The sequence below is a fragment of the Eleutherodactylus coqui genome, chromosome 6 (genome assembly GCF_035609145.1).
Source record: "Eleutherodactylus coqui strain aEleCoq1 chromosome 6, aEleCoq1.hap1, whole genome shotgun sequence".
Lineage (NCBI taxonomy): Eukaryota > Metazoa > Chordata > Amphibia > Anura > Eleutherodactylidae > Eleutherodactylus > Eleutherodactylus coqui.
The window spans coordinates 6,921,176-6,936,231 of record NC_089842.1 but is presented as its reverse complement, the minus strand read 5'-3'; the positions used below and the strand labels follow the sequence as shown (position 1 = coordinate 6,936,231).

At 46.0% G+C, this 15,056-nt stretch overlaps 1 protein-coding gene across 2 annotated transcripts in view; it reads left to right on the top strand.

The window, feature by feature from the left end:
- The window catches only part of LOC136631769 (uncharacterized), a 248,364-nt gene extending 236,912 nt beyond the window's left edge, over positions 1–11,452 (top strand). For both annotated transcript variants that reach the window (XM_066606101.1, XM_066606102.1), the window contains 2 exons: positions 8,060–8,183; positions 9,409–11,452. In XM_066606101.1, the coding sequence (XP_066462198.1) occupies positions 8,115–8,183; positions 9,409–11,319 (1,980 nt within the window). In that variant the 5' untranslated portion in view covers positions 8,060–8,114 and the 3' untranslated portion in view covers positions 11,320–11,452. The remainder of the gene's footprint in view (positions 1–8,059; positions 8,184–9,408) is intronic.
- Positions 11,453–15,056: the final 3,604 nt, after the last annotated feature.

The following is a 15,056-nucleotide window of genomic DNA, read 5'->3' as shown; positions in this document are numbered from 1 at the left end:
CAGAATGCGTGTAACGCGAGGGTCACGAGAAAGGCATCCTAACATGAAGTCAGCCATGTGTGCCAGGGTACCTGTACGCAACACATGGCTGTCCGCACTAGGAAGATCACTTTTAGGATCCTCCTCCTCCTCAGGCCATACACGCTGAAATGATGACAGGCAAGCAGCATGGGTACCGTCAGCAGTGGGCCAAGCTGTCTCTTCCCCCTCCTCCTCATCCTCCTCATGCTCCTCCTCCTCCTCCTGAACGCGCTGAGATATAGACAGGAGGGTGCTCTGACTATCCAGCGATATACTGTCTTCCCCCGCCTCTGTTTCCGAGCGCAAAGTGGCTGCCTTTATGGTTTGCAGGGAACTTCTCAAGATGCATAGCAGAGGAATGGTGACGCTAATGATTGCAGCATCGCCGCTCACCACCTGGGTAGACTGCTCAAAGTTTCGAAGGACATGGCAGATGTCTGCCAACCAGGCCCACTCTTTTGAAAAGAATTGAGGAGGCTGACTCCCACTGCGCCGCCCATGTTGGAGTTGGTATTCCACTATAGCTCTACGCTGCTCATAGAGCCTGGCCAACATGTGGAGCGTAGAGTTCCACCGTGTGGGCACGTCGCACAGCAGTCGGTGCACTGGCAGATTAAACCGATGTTGCAGTGTCCGCAGGGTGGCAGCGTCCGTGTGGGACTTGCGGAAATGTGCGCAGAGCCGGCGCACCTTTACGAGCAGGTCTGACAAGCGTGGGTAGCTTTTCAGAAAGCGCTGAACCACCAAATTAAAGACGTGGGCCAGGCATGGCACGTGCGTGAGGCAGCCGAGCTGCAGAGCCGCCACCAGGTTACGGCCGTTGTCACACACGACCATGCCCGGTTGGAGGCTCAGCGGCGCAAGCCAGCGGTCGGTCTGCTCTGTCAGACCCTGCAGCAGTTCGTGGGCCGTGTGCCTCTTATCTCCTAAGCTGAGTAGTTTCAGCACGGCCTGCTGACGCTTGCCCACCGCTGTGCTGCCACGACGAGCGACACCGACTGCTGGCGACGCGCTGCTGCTGCTGACACATCTTGATTGCGAGACAGAGGTTGCGTTGGAGGAGGAGGAGGAGGAGGGTGCTTTAGTGGAGGAAGCATACACCGCCGCAGATACCACCACCGAGCTGGGGCCCGCAATTCTGGGGGTGGGTAGGACGTGAGCGGTCCCAGGCTCTGACTCTGTCCCAGCCTCCACTAAATTCACCCAATGTGCCGTCAGGGAGATGTAGTGGCCCTGCCCGCCTGTGCTTGTCCACGTGTCCGTTGTTAAGTGGACCTTGGCAGTAACCGCGTTGGTGAGGGCGCGTACAATGTTGCGGGAGACGTGGTCATGCAGGGCTGGGACGGCACATTGGGAAAAGTAGTGGCGACTGGGAACTGAGTAGCGCGGGGCCGCCGCCGCCATCATACTTTTGAAGGACTCCGTTTCCACAACCCTATACGGCAGCATCTCAAGGCTGATAAATTTGGCTATCTGGACGGTTAACGCTTGAGCGTGCGGGTGCGTGGCGGCGTACTTCTGCTTGCGCTCAAACACTTGCGCTAGCGACGGCTGGACGGTGCGGTGCAAGACATTGCTTTATTGGGCCGAGGACAGCGGAGGTGAGGGTGTGGGTGCAGGCCAGGAGACGGTAGTGCCTGTGTCGTCAGAGCGGGGTTGGATCTCAGTGGCAGGTTGGGGCACAGGGGGAGAGGCAGCAGTGCAAACCGGAGGCGGTGAACGGCCTTCGTCCCACCATGTGGGGTGCTTGGCCATCATATGTCTGCGCATGCTGGTGGTGGTGAGGCTGTTGGTGGTGGCTCCCCGGCTGATCTTGGCACGACAAAGGTTGCACACCACTGTTCGTCGGTCGTCAGGCGTCTCTGTGAAAAACTGCCAGACCTTAGAGCACCTTGGCCTCTGCAGGGTGGCATGGCGCGAGGGTGCGCTTTGGGAAACAGTTGGTGGATTATTCGGTCTGGCCCTACCTCTACCCCTGGCCACCGCACTGCCTCTTGCAACCTGCCCTGCTGCTGCCCTTGCCTCCCCCTCTGAAGACCTGTCCTGAGTAGGCGTTGCAAACCAGGTGGGGTCAGTCACCTCATCGTCCTGCTGCTCTTCCTCCGAATCCTCTGTGCGCTCCTCCCTCGGACTTACTGCCCTTACTACTACCTCACCGATAGACAACTGTGTCTCATCGTCATCGTCCTCCTCACCCACTGAAAGGTCTTGAGACAGTTGCCGGAAGTCCCCAGCCTCATCCCCCGGACCCCGGGAACTTTCCAATGGTTGGGCATCAGTGACGATAAACTCCTCTGGTGGGAGAGGAACCACTGCTGCCCAATCTGAGCAGGGGCCCGAGAACAGTTCCTGGGAGTCTTCCCGCTCCTGAGCATGTGTCATTGTAGTGGAGTCTGGGAGGAAGGAGGAGCAGCAGACAGAGGATTCGGATTTGCAGCAGTGGACGGCGCAGAACTGTGGGTGGACGATAGGTTGCTCGAAGCACTTTCTGCCATCCACGACAGGACCTACTCACACTGCTCATTTTCTAATAACGGTCTCCCGCGTGGACCCATTAATTGGGCGATGAATGTGGGGACGCCAGAAACGTGCCTCTCTCCTAATCGCACAGCAGTTGGCTGCGATACACCTGGATCAGGAGTTCGGCCTGTGCCCACACCCTCACTTGGCCCTCCGCGTCCTCGGCCGCGTCCACGTCCTCTAGGCCTACCCCTACCCCTCAGCATGCTGTATTACCAGTGATTTGATTTCCCAGGCAGGAAATAAATTGGCGCAAGCCTGCAGGCCAAATATACTTTTCTCCCTTTTTTTTAAAAGGAAAGGCCCACTGCGTCTATTCAATGAATAATAAGTTTAATAACTGTGTTGTGCCCCTGCAAATGTGTCACAGAACTTTAGTGTTGCAGAGTTATTAACTACAGCTGAGCAAGGAATTTCACAGGCAGGAAAGAAAGTGGCGCAAGCCTGCTGTTAAACGTAGTTGGCTGCGTATGAATTTTTTACTATCTCCACCCACCACACACGTACACAGAACGCTGAGGACTGACAGAGGCAGGGCACATAGAATTTTTCCCTTTTTTAAAAAGAAAAGGCCCACTGACTATATTCAATCAGATAAGAAATCTGTTCCACAGAAATGCAGTTATATGAAGTGCAGCAGAGCGGTGATTTTTCCCAGGAAGGCAGGAAATAAATTGGCGCAAGCCTGCTGTTAAACGTAGCTGGCTGCGTATGATTTGTTTACTATCTCCACCCACCACACACGTACACAGAACGCTGAGGACTGACAGAGGCAGGCCACATAGAATTGTTCCCTTTTTTTAAAAAGAAAAGGCCCACTGACTATATTCAATCAATAATATATGTCTTCTGGCCCTGCCTACACAATTCTGTCCCTGTAGTATTACTGCAGGGCGCAATGCTCTGCACAGGCGATTTTGAAAAAAAAAAAAATGCAACACTGCTAACAGCAGCCTGCACACTACTGCACTCAGTTAAATGTGGCCCTAAGAAGGACCGTTGGGGTTCTTGAAGCCTACACTCACTCCTAACACTCTCCCTGCCTAACCACCACTTATGTCCCTGGACTATTACTGCAGGGCGCAATGCTCTGCAGACAGCCGATTTTGAAAAAAAAAAAATTGTGCAACACTGCTAACAGCACCCTCCACAGTACTGCACACGGATAGATGTGGCCCTGAGAAGGACCGTTGGGGTTCTTGAAGCCTACACTAACTCCTAACACTCTCCCTACAGCAGCTCCAACACGATACCACTGTCCCTCAGCTAACTCACAAGGCATCTGAGGCGAGCCGCGGGAGGGGCCGACTTTTATACTCGGGTGACATCTGATCTCCCCAGCCACTCACTGCAGGGGGGTGGTATAGGGCTTGAACGTCACAGGGGGAAGTTGTAATGCCTTCCCTGTCTTTCAATTGGCCAGAAAAGCGCGCTAACGTCTCAGAGAGGAAACTGAAAGTAACCGGAACATCGCGTGGTACTCGTTACGAGTAACGAGCATCCCGAACACGCTAATATTCGCCCGAGCATCAAGCTCGGACGAGTACGTTCGCTCATCTCTAAAAAAGAACCAAGAAAGATAAAACTAAAATCGTTCAGAAAGTAGACATCCCCGGCTGGTCCGAGGGTCCCTATGATATATTAGCTCAGGAGTTGATGCATAGTGGGCTTGCAGAATCATGGGATAGTAAGCTAAAAGATTCAGAGCCCCTTGATGTCGTTAAGGTACTCGAGGAGACCCCTGCCAAGGCAGGTGACGCAGTTCAGTTGGGTAGGAGGAATTGGGTATTGGCCTCAGCCTATAGGAATATCCATAAAAAGAAGTCCCAACTAATAAGAAAACTTAATCAGGCGGAACAAAAGTTAAAAGAATCTGAAGGAAAGAGAATGGTGTTGGAATGTTACCAAGGTCTGATAAAGGAAAAAATAGAACATTATCAGAATATTGCAGAGAAGGCTGTTGTAAAAGTTGCTCAGAATAAATATAAGGGACGTAAAGGTAAAGTTGATAAGCGAAAGGTATCGAAAGTTATAGCTTCCGCTTCTGTGAACTGGGACCCAGATAAGTGGGATGGAGACTTATGGGATTCCTCATCTTCTTCGGGGGAGGAGGACTGGCATAAGTGGGATTGGGAAGACCCACCCAATCCAATAATTGATCCACCTGCTTTAAAACGTGCCCAGCCCATTAGCAGAAGGAAGGAAACTACTGAATATGGACCCGATACCCAGCCTATCCTAGGTCATGATGGGCAAAGGTTGCCCAGGTATGATGATCAGGGAAACTATATGTGCGATGCCGATGGGAGACTGTTGGTGCAAGAAGAATTGGTGCCACATAGGAGCACCAGGCTTACCCTAGAGGATTTTTCTCAGTCAGAAGTTGATGATATACTGAGTAGTTTTAGGCAAAAGCCTGGGGAATCTGACATACCATGGTTGGTCCGTCTATTTGAGCACGGGGCGACTGGGGTAATGTTGGATCCAAAAGATGCAATGAGATTTGTTACTCTAACCAGAGATCCAGTAATCAGTAGAAATTTTAGAGAATATTTTCCTAATCATCAAGGAGAAAGTGCTATTTCCCTGTTTAATATAGTAACCAATGGGTTTCTTAATAAATTCCCAACAGAGCCAGACATTCCAATCAATGACAAACCTTGGTACACTATCAGGGATGGCATTGAAAGGTTGAAGGAGGAAGCTATGAGGGTCTCACTAATTATCATCGAGCATATGGAAGATTATTTGGAGACTCGGCTGACAGCAGGAATTAGAAATCGTTTAATTAAAACTGCACCTCCGGCTTATAAAGCCGTGATGATGACCCTACTTCTATCCATGACTAATGAGCCAATATCTGCGGTCGTGGCTAGAATGCGGGAATTGCAAGATATGGGAAACTGGGATAGAGAGGAAAAGCGAACAGATCGTGATAGGTCTAGGAATCCTAGTTCCCAGGGGACTGGTGATTCAGGAGTGCCAAGGGTATCTCGCAGAGATATGTTTCAGGCTCTCCTGAAAGCTGGAGTCTCCAAGGACGCCATTGATGGAAAAGATACAGGTGATTTGTGGCGTCTTTATAAACAGAAGGTATTATCCAACAAAAAAGTGGATAAAAGGGAAGATTCAGTGGCCCCAAAAACTTCTAAAAAGAAAGAGAAGCAGGTCACTAATTCAGAACCTAAGAAATTAGAATGGGAGGACTTTCAAAAGATCTATCCATGGAAGGAGATGGCTGCAATGGTAGCTAGCCAAGTGCAGGACCATATGAAGCCATCTGCTCCGCTCCTGGAGGAATCAGATTCTGATTCCGCATAGGTAGCAAGCCAAGCACCTGTTTGGGTTAGGCGGGATGACAGACCCTACGTCCCGCTAGCCATACATTGGAAAGGGGGTAATGTCCAAAGGGTCCCAGCTTTAGTAGATACAGGGGCGGAGGCTACTCTGATTTATGGAAATCCCAAAAAGTTTAAAGGTCCAAAAGTTAATATTTCAGGATTGGGAGGAAAAGTTACCGAAGGAGTACAGACACAGGTAACTTTGAAATTGGGCAATTTGCCCTTACGTAAATACACGGTGTTAGTAGTACCTATTCCGGAATATATCATTGGCATAGATATTCTGAAAGGATTGACACTACACCTTGAAGATGGTAAGTTTGCCTTTGGCGTAAGGAAAATAGGGATAAAAGCTTGTCCAGTTACGGTGGGAAAGGTCAAAATACCACCCGTACATATCCCTCCTGCAGGAAAACTGGTTGCTATGAAGCAATACAGAATTCCTGGAGGTCACAAGGAAATAGGAGAAACCATTAAGGATTTGGTCGATGCTGGGGTTGTGAGGCCTGCAACCACAGCATGGAACAATCCGGTATGGCCTGTGAAGAAAAGTGATGGGTCTTGGAGGATGACTGTCGATTACAGGGAGTTGAATAAACAAACACCTCCCTTGACTGCAGCTGTCCCAGACACCATTACAATTGTGGAGCAGATCCAAAGTCACAGTGGACAATGGTACGCTGTGATTGATATCGCACAAGCGTTCTTCACAATTCCAATAGAAGAAAAGGCACAAGATCAGTTTGCCTTTACGTGGCAAGGACGTCAATATACGTTCACTCGATTGCCACAAGGTTGGATACATAGTCCAACCATCTGTCACCGGACGGTGGCAGAACATTTGGATGAGTTTGATTTACCATCAGAAATGCAGTTTTCACATTATATCGATGATATAATGATTCAGGGACCGGATGAACAATCTGTAAAGAAACAATTGGACAGATTGTTACATCATCTGCGAGAAAAAGGATGGGAAATAAATGATAGCAAGGTGCAGGGCCCCTCTCAGACGGTGAAATTCTTAGGAATTCAATGGAATAAGGGCCATAGGGAGATTCTCCCTAAGGCAAGGCAGAAAATCTTAAATTTTCCCACTCCGAAAGACAAGAAGGAAACACAATCCTACATAGGATTGTTTGGATTCTGGAGACAACACATTCCGCATCTGGGGCAGCTTCTTGCTCCTCTTTACAAGGTGACTCGCAAGAAGTACGAGTTCACATGGGGAGAGGAGCAACAGGTTGCGTTTGAGGCAGTAAAAGAAGCCATACAACAGGCCGTAGATTTATGGCCCTTACAAGATGGTGAGATAGAACTTCATGTATCAGTTCAGCATATGTATGCAAACTGGTCATTGTGGCAGAAGCAAGGGGGCAAAAGAGTGCCACTGGGCTTCTGGAATCGAAAATTACCAGATGTGGGAGAAAAATACACTCCACTGGAGCAACAGCTGTTGGCATGTTATTGGGCCCTGGTGGATACTGAACAATTGACAACAGGACACATAGTCCTTCTAAGGCCGCAAATACCCATCATGAGCTGGGTATTATCTAATCCAAAGTCCAATCGGATAGGACATGCCCAGGAGCAGAGTATCATTAAGTGGAAATGGTACATCTCAGAAAGAGCGAAAAAAGGTGAAGGGGGGATAGCTGCCCTGCATGAAAAGATAGCTGATATCCCTCCAGATGGTCAGGTTACACCAGTAGCACAAATGGAGGAATCCCCAGTAAAGTGGGGAATACCTTACTCTGAGTTGACAGACTCCCAAAAAGAGCATGCTTGGTTCACGGATGGTTCGGCCAAGTATATCAGTGGAAGGCGTAGATGGAAAAGTGTAGCCTTTAATCCAAAATTAGACAAGACGTTGGTCATGGAAGGAGAAGGTAAGAGTAGTCAATATGCAGAACTTTGTGCAGTATTCTTAGCTCTGAAGCAGGAACAAGGGCAAGAATGTCATTTGTATACGGACTCATGGTCAGTTGCCAATGGTTTGGCCACTTGGATCATGGGATGGAAGAAGAACAATTGGAACATTCATGGTAAGGAATTGTGGGGGAAAGAGCTTTGGCAAGACATAGAGGAATTCATTAGGAGTACTAAAAGTACTGTGTTTCATGTTGATGCTCATGTCCCTCTTGACTCATTGGAACGTTTGTTTAATTCTCAAGCAGATGCGGCAGCATCGATCTCTGTTGCCGTACAAGAACCTGACAAGGAAAAGGAAGCATGGCTTCAAGGTACAGCTGTTTGGGCTCACCAAAAAAGTGGACACTTGGGAGAGAAGGCCACTTACAGGTGGGCACAAGAAAGAGGTATCCCATTGACGGTGGACAGGATCAAACAAGTAATCACGCAATGTCCAGTATGTCAACATGTGCAAAAACGAGAAGTGCCTCATACAGTAATGGGACACATAGGGAGAGGCCAGTTGCCAGCGCAGATTTGGCAGATGGATTTTGTAGGTCCCCTCCCTGAGAGCAGAGGATGTAAGTATATTTGTACAGCAGTAGATACATTCTCAGGTCTGATGGTGGGATTCCCGTGTAAAACAGCAACACAATGGAGTACTTTACGTACTCTGGAAATTATTACCCAGTATTATGGGACTCCCCTGCAGATCCAGACAGACAATGGTTCACATTTTACCGGTAATCAGGTAAAAGAGTATGCCAGTAAAAACAACATAGAGTGGGTATATCATATGCCCTACTATCCACAGGCCGCAGGCTTGGTGGAACGAATGAATGGGTTATTAAAATCTACCCTGAAGAAGCTTATGGAAACCGACAAATATGGTCAATGGAGAGATAATCTGACTGCTGCTTTACAGATTATCAACAACAGGCCCATCACTGATTCCATGACACCCTTAATGCGCATGCTAACACCCAATCTCAGTATAGATGTAGCTAAATTAGAGACAATCTTATACTGGAAAATAAATCCAGATGCGCAGGCACCTTATAGAGCCACTCCTGCCGCTGCAGGGTTGGATCTATACACTCTTGATACGGTGGTGATAGCCCCGGGAAAGGTGAGTACTATTCCCACAGGGATAGGATGCAAGATCCCGGAGAATCACTTCGGGCAGATAGCTACTAGATCAAGTTTTGCTTTGAGAGGTGCAGTGGTCCTAGGGGGAGTCATAGATGCGGATTATCAGGGGGAAATTAAAGTAATCATGATAAATTTAGGAACAGATCCTCTGATAATAGGGAAAAAGGAGCGCATGGCACAGCTGCTATTAATACCAGTGTATCTGACACAAGTGGAAGAAGGGGCGGCTCCCACTGAACTTACAGTAAGAGGAGATAAAGCCTTTGGCTCAACTGATGTTACTAATGTAGGGGCCAAAATATGGGTTCAGAATCACCAAGGACCGCCCTCCCCGGCAGAGGTTATTGCTGTGGGGAAAGATCGAACTTTGCTCATTATGCGACCCGGAGTAGAGAAATGGGAATATGTCCCACAAGAAAAGTGCTATTTGCGGGAATAATGCTTGTTTCCTTGCCTTCTCTAGAATCACATAATCATTTTTGGAATCCTTGGCGTCATGTGTTCGGTGTTTGCAGTAGGTGATGCGTGGACGCCAGGGATCCGTGTCAATGACACCGGAAGGAATGACTATTCGTGGGGCTGGAGGAGTTCAACCCGAACCAGGAAGCAAGACAACTTCACTTGTGAAGCCAACCAGAAATGTCATATCGTGAATATTACCTTTGATGGGACTATCTGGAGTGGAAACCCATTATCGCATATAAGTTCGACCTACCGTCCTTCATATGCACTGCATAAGGCCACGGGACAAATAAACATTACGTCACTTGTGAAAGTGTCCTGCTGTCAGAGACCAAAAGAGTTGCCATATCTCAATTACTCCCTGGTGATACAATATGTTCAGAATTGTACAAATACGGGAGTGCAGTTTTCATTTCCTTTAAATGAGACAGAAGAAATTACGTGTGGGAATGCAACGGAGATCGCGAATCGGGCCATGTGGGGCCAGTTCCTGGTATTCGTGAACATTAATGCTTCTAAAATAGATCCTGGACATATAAAAAGGGTTCCACCCACCTGTCGCCATGTGGGACGAGATGCTCAAAAGACTGTTATACAAGTCTCCGTGCAGTTTCCACCCTCAAGGACTTGTCCTACCAAGCGTTCCCGTCGAGCTTGGTATGATACCTTACTCGGAGGCTACGGAGCGCTTTCTGGGACTATTAATGGTTTTGATATAGAGACTTTAGCTAATCGAATGCACAACGCGGGAAGTTGTATTAAAGATGTGCTCACATTGCAGGCTAACTGGATGCCCACTATATGGCAGCCCTTTAGTATGCAAACGGATGTGGACACAATAATGCTTGATTTGCAAGATGCATCTAATAGGTTTTCATATGAAATAAATTCTAACATATCTAACTATGTTAATTGGTCAATATGTACCTTGCAGACCATTTATCAGCAACAACAAAAGAACACACTTCAAACTATGCTTATGACTGGCAATGAGCAGGTGTGGAGGACCGTGTTCAATCAGACTATAACTGAGACTGATTGGATACAGTTGGAGGCGCAGAAAATGGTTTGCAATGATATATTATGTAAAGGGACCATATTCATATACAACGTTACTAAAAAGAGTGTGATGTATAAGTTTGTAGTTCTCCCCTTACTTATAGGTGTTCCGGAAGATATGCATTTCTGGGTACCTAGATTTAATGGGATTTACATTGATGACCAAAATAGAACTCATGATTTATCATTGTGTGATGATACATTAGAAGGGACCATATGCAAGGTCCAATCGGCTGTTTATGAACCATGCTTATTACAAAATACGATCAATGTATGTGAATGGACTGTGCTGCCACTCACTTTTAAGATGATGGTTGAAATAGCCCCACAGGAGGTATGTTTGGCAAGTAATCATCCTGTTGTACCTGGGATGGTTGTCCCATTTTCAGGATGCTTGCGAAACGTATCTGCACTTGTTTGGGAAAATGAGACATTTGTGTTATTACCCGAACAAGACAAGACAGTGGCTGTCAATTGGCAACCACTGCCTTTAAATGTGTCAAATTGGGATCTAAATTTGACTAAATTCAAAAAGTTGTTAGAAGACACAGAAGAAGTACAGCAACATATTAAATTGCTTAATAGATCTTTGGCAACACATATGGTAAGTACTACGGTAATAGCTGGCAAAATTGTAAAGATGGGATCGGCTATTGCTGATGCCACGTCACACCATTGGTATGACATCTTTATGGGTTATTCATCATCTGCACAAACCACTCTTAATTGGCTAATACATCCTGTTTTGGTATTGGCCATAGTTGTAATACTTTTATTGCTATGGAATTGTTTCATGGCATATAAGGTATTCTGTAGAAAACCAAAAGTTTTAATGGTATCATACGGCAAATAGTGAATGATTAAGGACCGATTGTGATACGTATGGGATACGATTGAACTGAGTGTGGTTGTGTCAAAGGCAGGGAAATTAAGGTAATCAAATAACTAGTTGCCGTATGAGTTAACCAGAACTTCAATGAACTAATGACCCGTCTGAATGTTCTGCTAACATTTGTTCAAAAGCAGAATATTTTGGACATATATGGTATGGTACAGCAAGAATGACTCATAATCATCCGATAAACTAACTAATAGAATGCAGATGTCGATAACTTCATGGACAAAATATTTAATATATTTTGTTGCCAAGCGTCTATCAAGCATGCGTAGAACCTGATTAGCCATATTAGAATGACGTATATACCCATAACTGCGCAGAAGCAGATATGCCACGTAATGTAAGAACAGTATAAATAACAGTGATCTTCAGGGAGGAGTCGGGGACTCGTTTTGTTGTGGCTGGCAGACGTGTCGGCGTATTCCCGGATTCCTCCTACCAATCGTACCTGGAGATCCCCCGATTGCGGAGTGATGCTACAATATCCGGTGACGTATTGATGCTTATCTTTGTTACCCATGTGATCTCAATGCCTATATGTTAATTAACTATTTCACTTACATATACTAAAGAGTAAATAAACTCGTGTTTTATACTTGTCTTGCCTTAAAAACTGTCTCAGACAGTATGCTTAGTTGGTATGCTAATGAGGTTAAAGAATCGCCAAAACTTGAGCGGGTAAGACATCCTTCAAGCCTTGTATTTCATTCTTGTGTATCATTCCAACCTCGGAGCGGGGTTCTTGCATCAGTGGAGAATATAAAAGGTCGGAAGGAGGTCAAGAGGTGTGTCATTGAGGAGAGCACCCATGGGGGTGTGTGGAGACACTTTGGGGGTGAGTGGGTCAGGGGATGGCTTCATCTCTCCCCAAGGAGAGCACCCAGAAGGGGTGCTATTTTCAATCATTGTTTTACAAACTTGGTAAAAACTCATTGTTTGATTTGAAGGAGAGCTACCATCCAATGGGTGGCGCTGCAGAGGTATTGTTCCATCTTTCTTGTTTGCAGGTCTGAAGGAGAGATTTAACATTTCTTTTACGTTCTTTTTCACCGGAGTGATAATTTACTATTTTGGTCATCTCCTTCTGATATTTATCTAAATGCTATTGATCCCAACATGTCTGTGCCCTCTTACCCTCTGTTTCTGGTATTTATCTAGTGCAAATTAAGTTCAGCATGTTCCTGCCCTCCCATGTGATCATGTGTATTAATTAAATACAGCTGAAGATTTGTTCCATGATAAGCCTGAGGAAGGGCCCTGCACAGGTCTGAAAGCTCGCTATAACATCATGTATTTTTGTTTACAAGGTATCATACCTACAAGATTGCTTGGTTTCTCTTACTGAGAATAATCTCATTTTGTCTTTTCATTGGGATACTTGAGGAGTATTTTGCATTCAATAAACAAAAGTTAATTTTTTTTTGTTTGGCTCCCAAATCCTACGTCACCCTCTGTTAGTTAATTTGTCAGTCTGTGATTTTGATTTCATAGGCGAGTCAAGGCAATGTCCAAAGGGGGCAACATGTTTGTGTCAAACAAAACAACAAGCAAATTACAAGGAAATTACGGTGTTGGATTTTTAGGTGTCAGACATAATAATGGGCATTCTATACAATTTTTTGTCTTATTTTCAGATGGATTCATAGTAAATTTACATATTTTATTAGAAAAAAAACAGGATATCATTGAAGGTCTCATCACGGAAATCATGTATGTAAAGGTTCATGGGCCCGGGTGCAAAAGCTCAGCTTGGGGCCCTCCAACTCTACTTCATGGCCATGTCTATCTGAAAAGATCCTGGGTACAAGCCCAAAAACAGATGTTTTGTTCACCTCACAGAAGGAAATTATATTTGAAAAACTAAACATGTGTTTGTGTGTATATATATATATATATATACACACTTACATATATCGTTGACTTTTGGTTTTCCTATACGTTTGGCCCAGAACTAGACGGCTATTTTCTCCAGGTGCCACAGATTTCTGCAGAATTTGCAACACAGACACTTTTGGCTCCATGCTTTCCCAGCACATGCACACACTAGTCACACCTCCCCATCCTGCTGCACCCTTTAATAGTGCTCCCAGTTATGTCTAATGAGTAATCTTACATAAACTAATCACAGCCTGTCCCTCATAGACCATTCCTCTCATCACACATGATGGCCCTTATGGTTCTACTCTGTCCCATTCATCACACAGGATGCCCCTTAGAGTCAGTTCATGTGCAGCAGAAATGGCACAGATTTTTCATAGTGGAACATCTGCATTATTTCTCTGTGAAAATCCTCACCATCTTTTTTTGGTCTGGATCCGCACCAGACTTCACACATCTAATATAAAAGAACCTACAGGCTTTTTCTTGCACCATACTTTGACTCCTTTGCCTGACCTTTCGTGGATGATTTTCATTTAGTTACAGCCTCACCACCGCCATAAAATCATAACATTTGAGTTTGGTAGATATAGTAACCTGTCCGGCGAGTTGAAAGTTACCATGTTAAGTCTATGAGCAGTGTGCTGCTGTGCTATGCATTGGAGAGAGTGAAACATTGCTAAGTGACTTTCATAACAAGCAGTGAAGAACAGTTGAAGCAGGGGGGCGGGAGGGAGAACAGCTGAGCTGAAGCAGCATCTAGGGGAGGAGAGAACAGCTGAGCTGAAGCAGCATCTAGGGGAGGAGAGAACAGCTGAGCTAAAGTGGCGGCTGGGGGAAAGGACAACAGCTGAGCAGCCAGGGGGGTGGGTGCGGAGGGGTGTAGGGGCTGAGAGGGGGAGGGAGTGAGAGAGATCCCAAATACTGACACTTTAAATAATCAGATTTACAAAGCAAGAAAGAGACAGACAGAGTGAAAGAGACAAACAGAGTAAGATACAGATGAAGAGAATGACAGAGTGAGAGACAGACAAAGCGAGCGAGAGAAAGACAGACAGTGAGAAAGAGAGACAGAGCAAGAGAGAGACAGACAGAGCAAATGACAGAGCAAGCAAGAGAGACAGAGTAAGAGAGAGAGAGACAGACAGAGCGAGGTACAAAAAGAGACAGAGCGACAGAGACAGACAGAGAGAGAGAGACAGAGACAGGCAGAGCAAGAGACAGAGTGAGAGAGAGAGCGAGAGAGACAGAGTGAGAGAGAGAGCGAGAGAGACAGAGTGAGAGACAGACAGAGAGAGAGCGAGAGAGACAGAGTGAGAGACAGACAGAGCGAGAGACAGAATGAAAAAGACAGAAAGAGCATGAAAGAGACAGCATAAAAAAGGGGCATATTCATCCTTCTCACTCTCCGTTGGCCACAGGCTTTTTTGTGAAGAATAAGGGTGGGGGGTTGCGGCTTTGTTTAAATTTCAAAAAATTGAACAACATAACAAAGCAAGACCCCTATCCATTGCCACTTATCCCAGATTATTTAAATCAGTTTTCTAGGGCTAGCTGGTTTACTAAGTTGGATTTATGGGGTGCTTATAATTGTATCTTGGTCAAGGAGCTAGATGAATGGAAAATGGCTTTTAACACCCTGGAGAGACATTTTGAAAGCTTGGTTATGCCTCTTGGCCTAACCAATGAACCTCGGTGTTTCAAGCTTTCATAAATTAAGTTCTGCATGAGTTTATCAGGCACTTTGTATTTGTGTATTTGGATGGTATGCTTATTTTTTCTCCAGACTATCAATCTTATGTTTCTCATGTTTG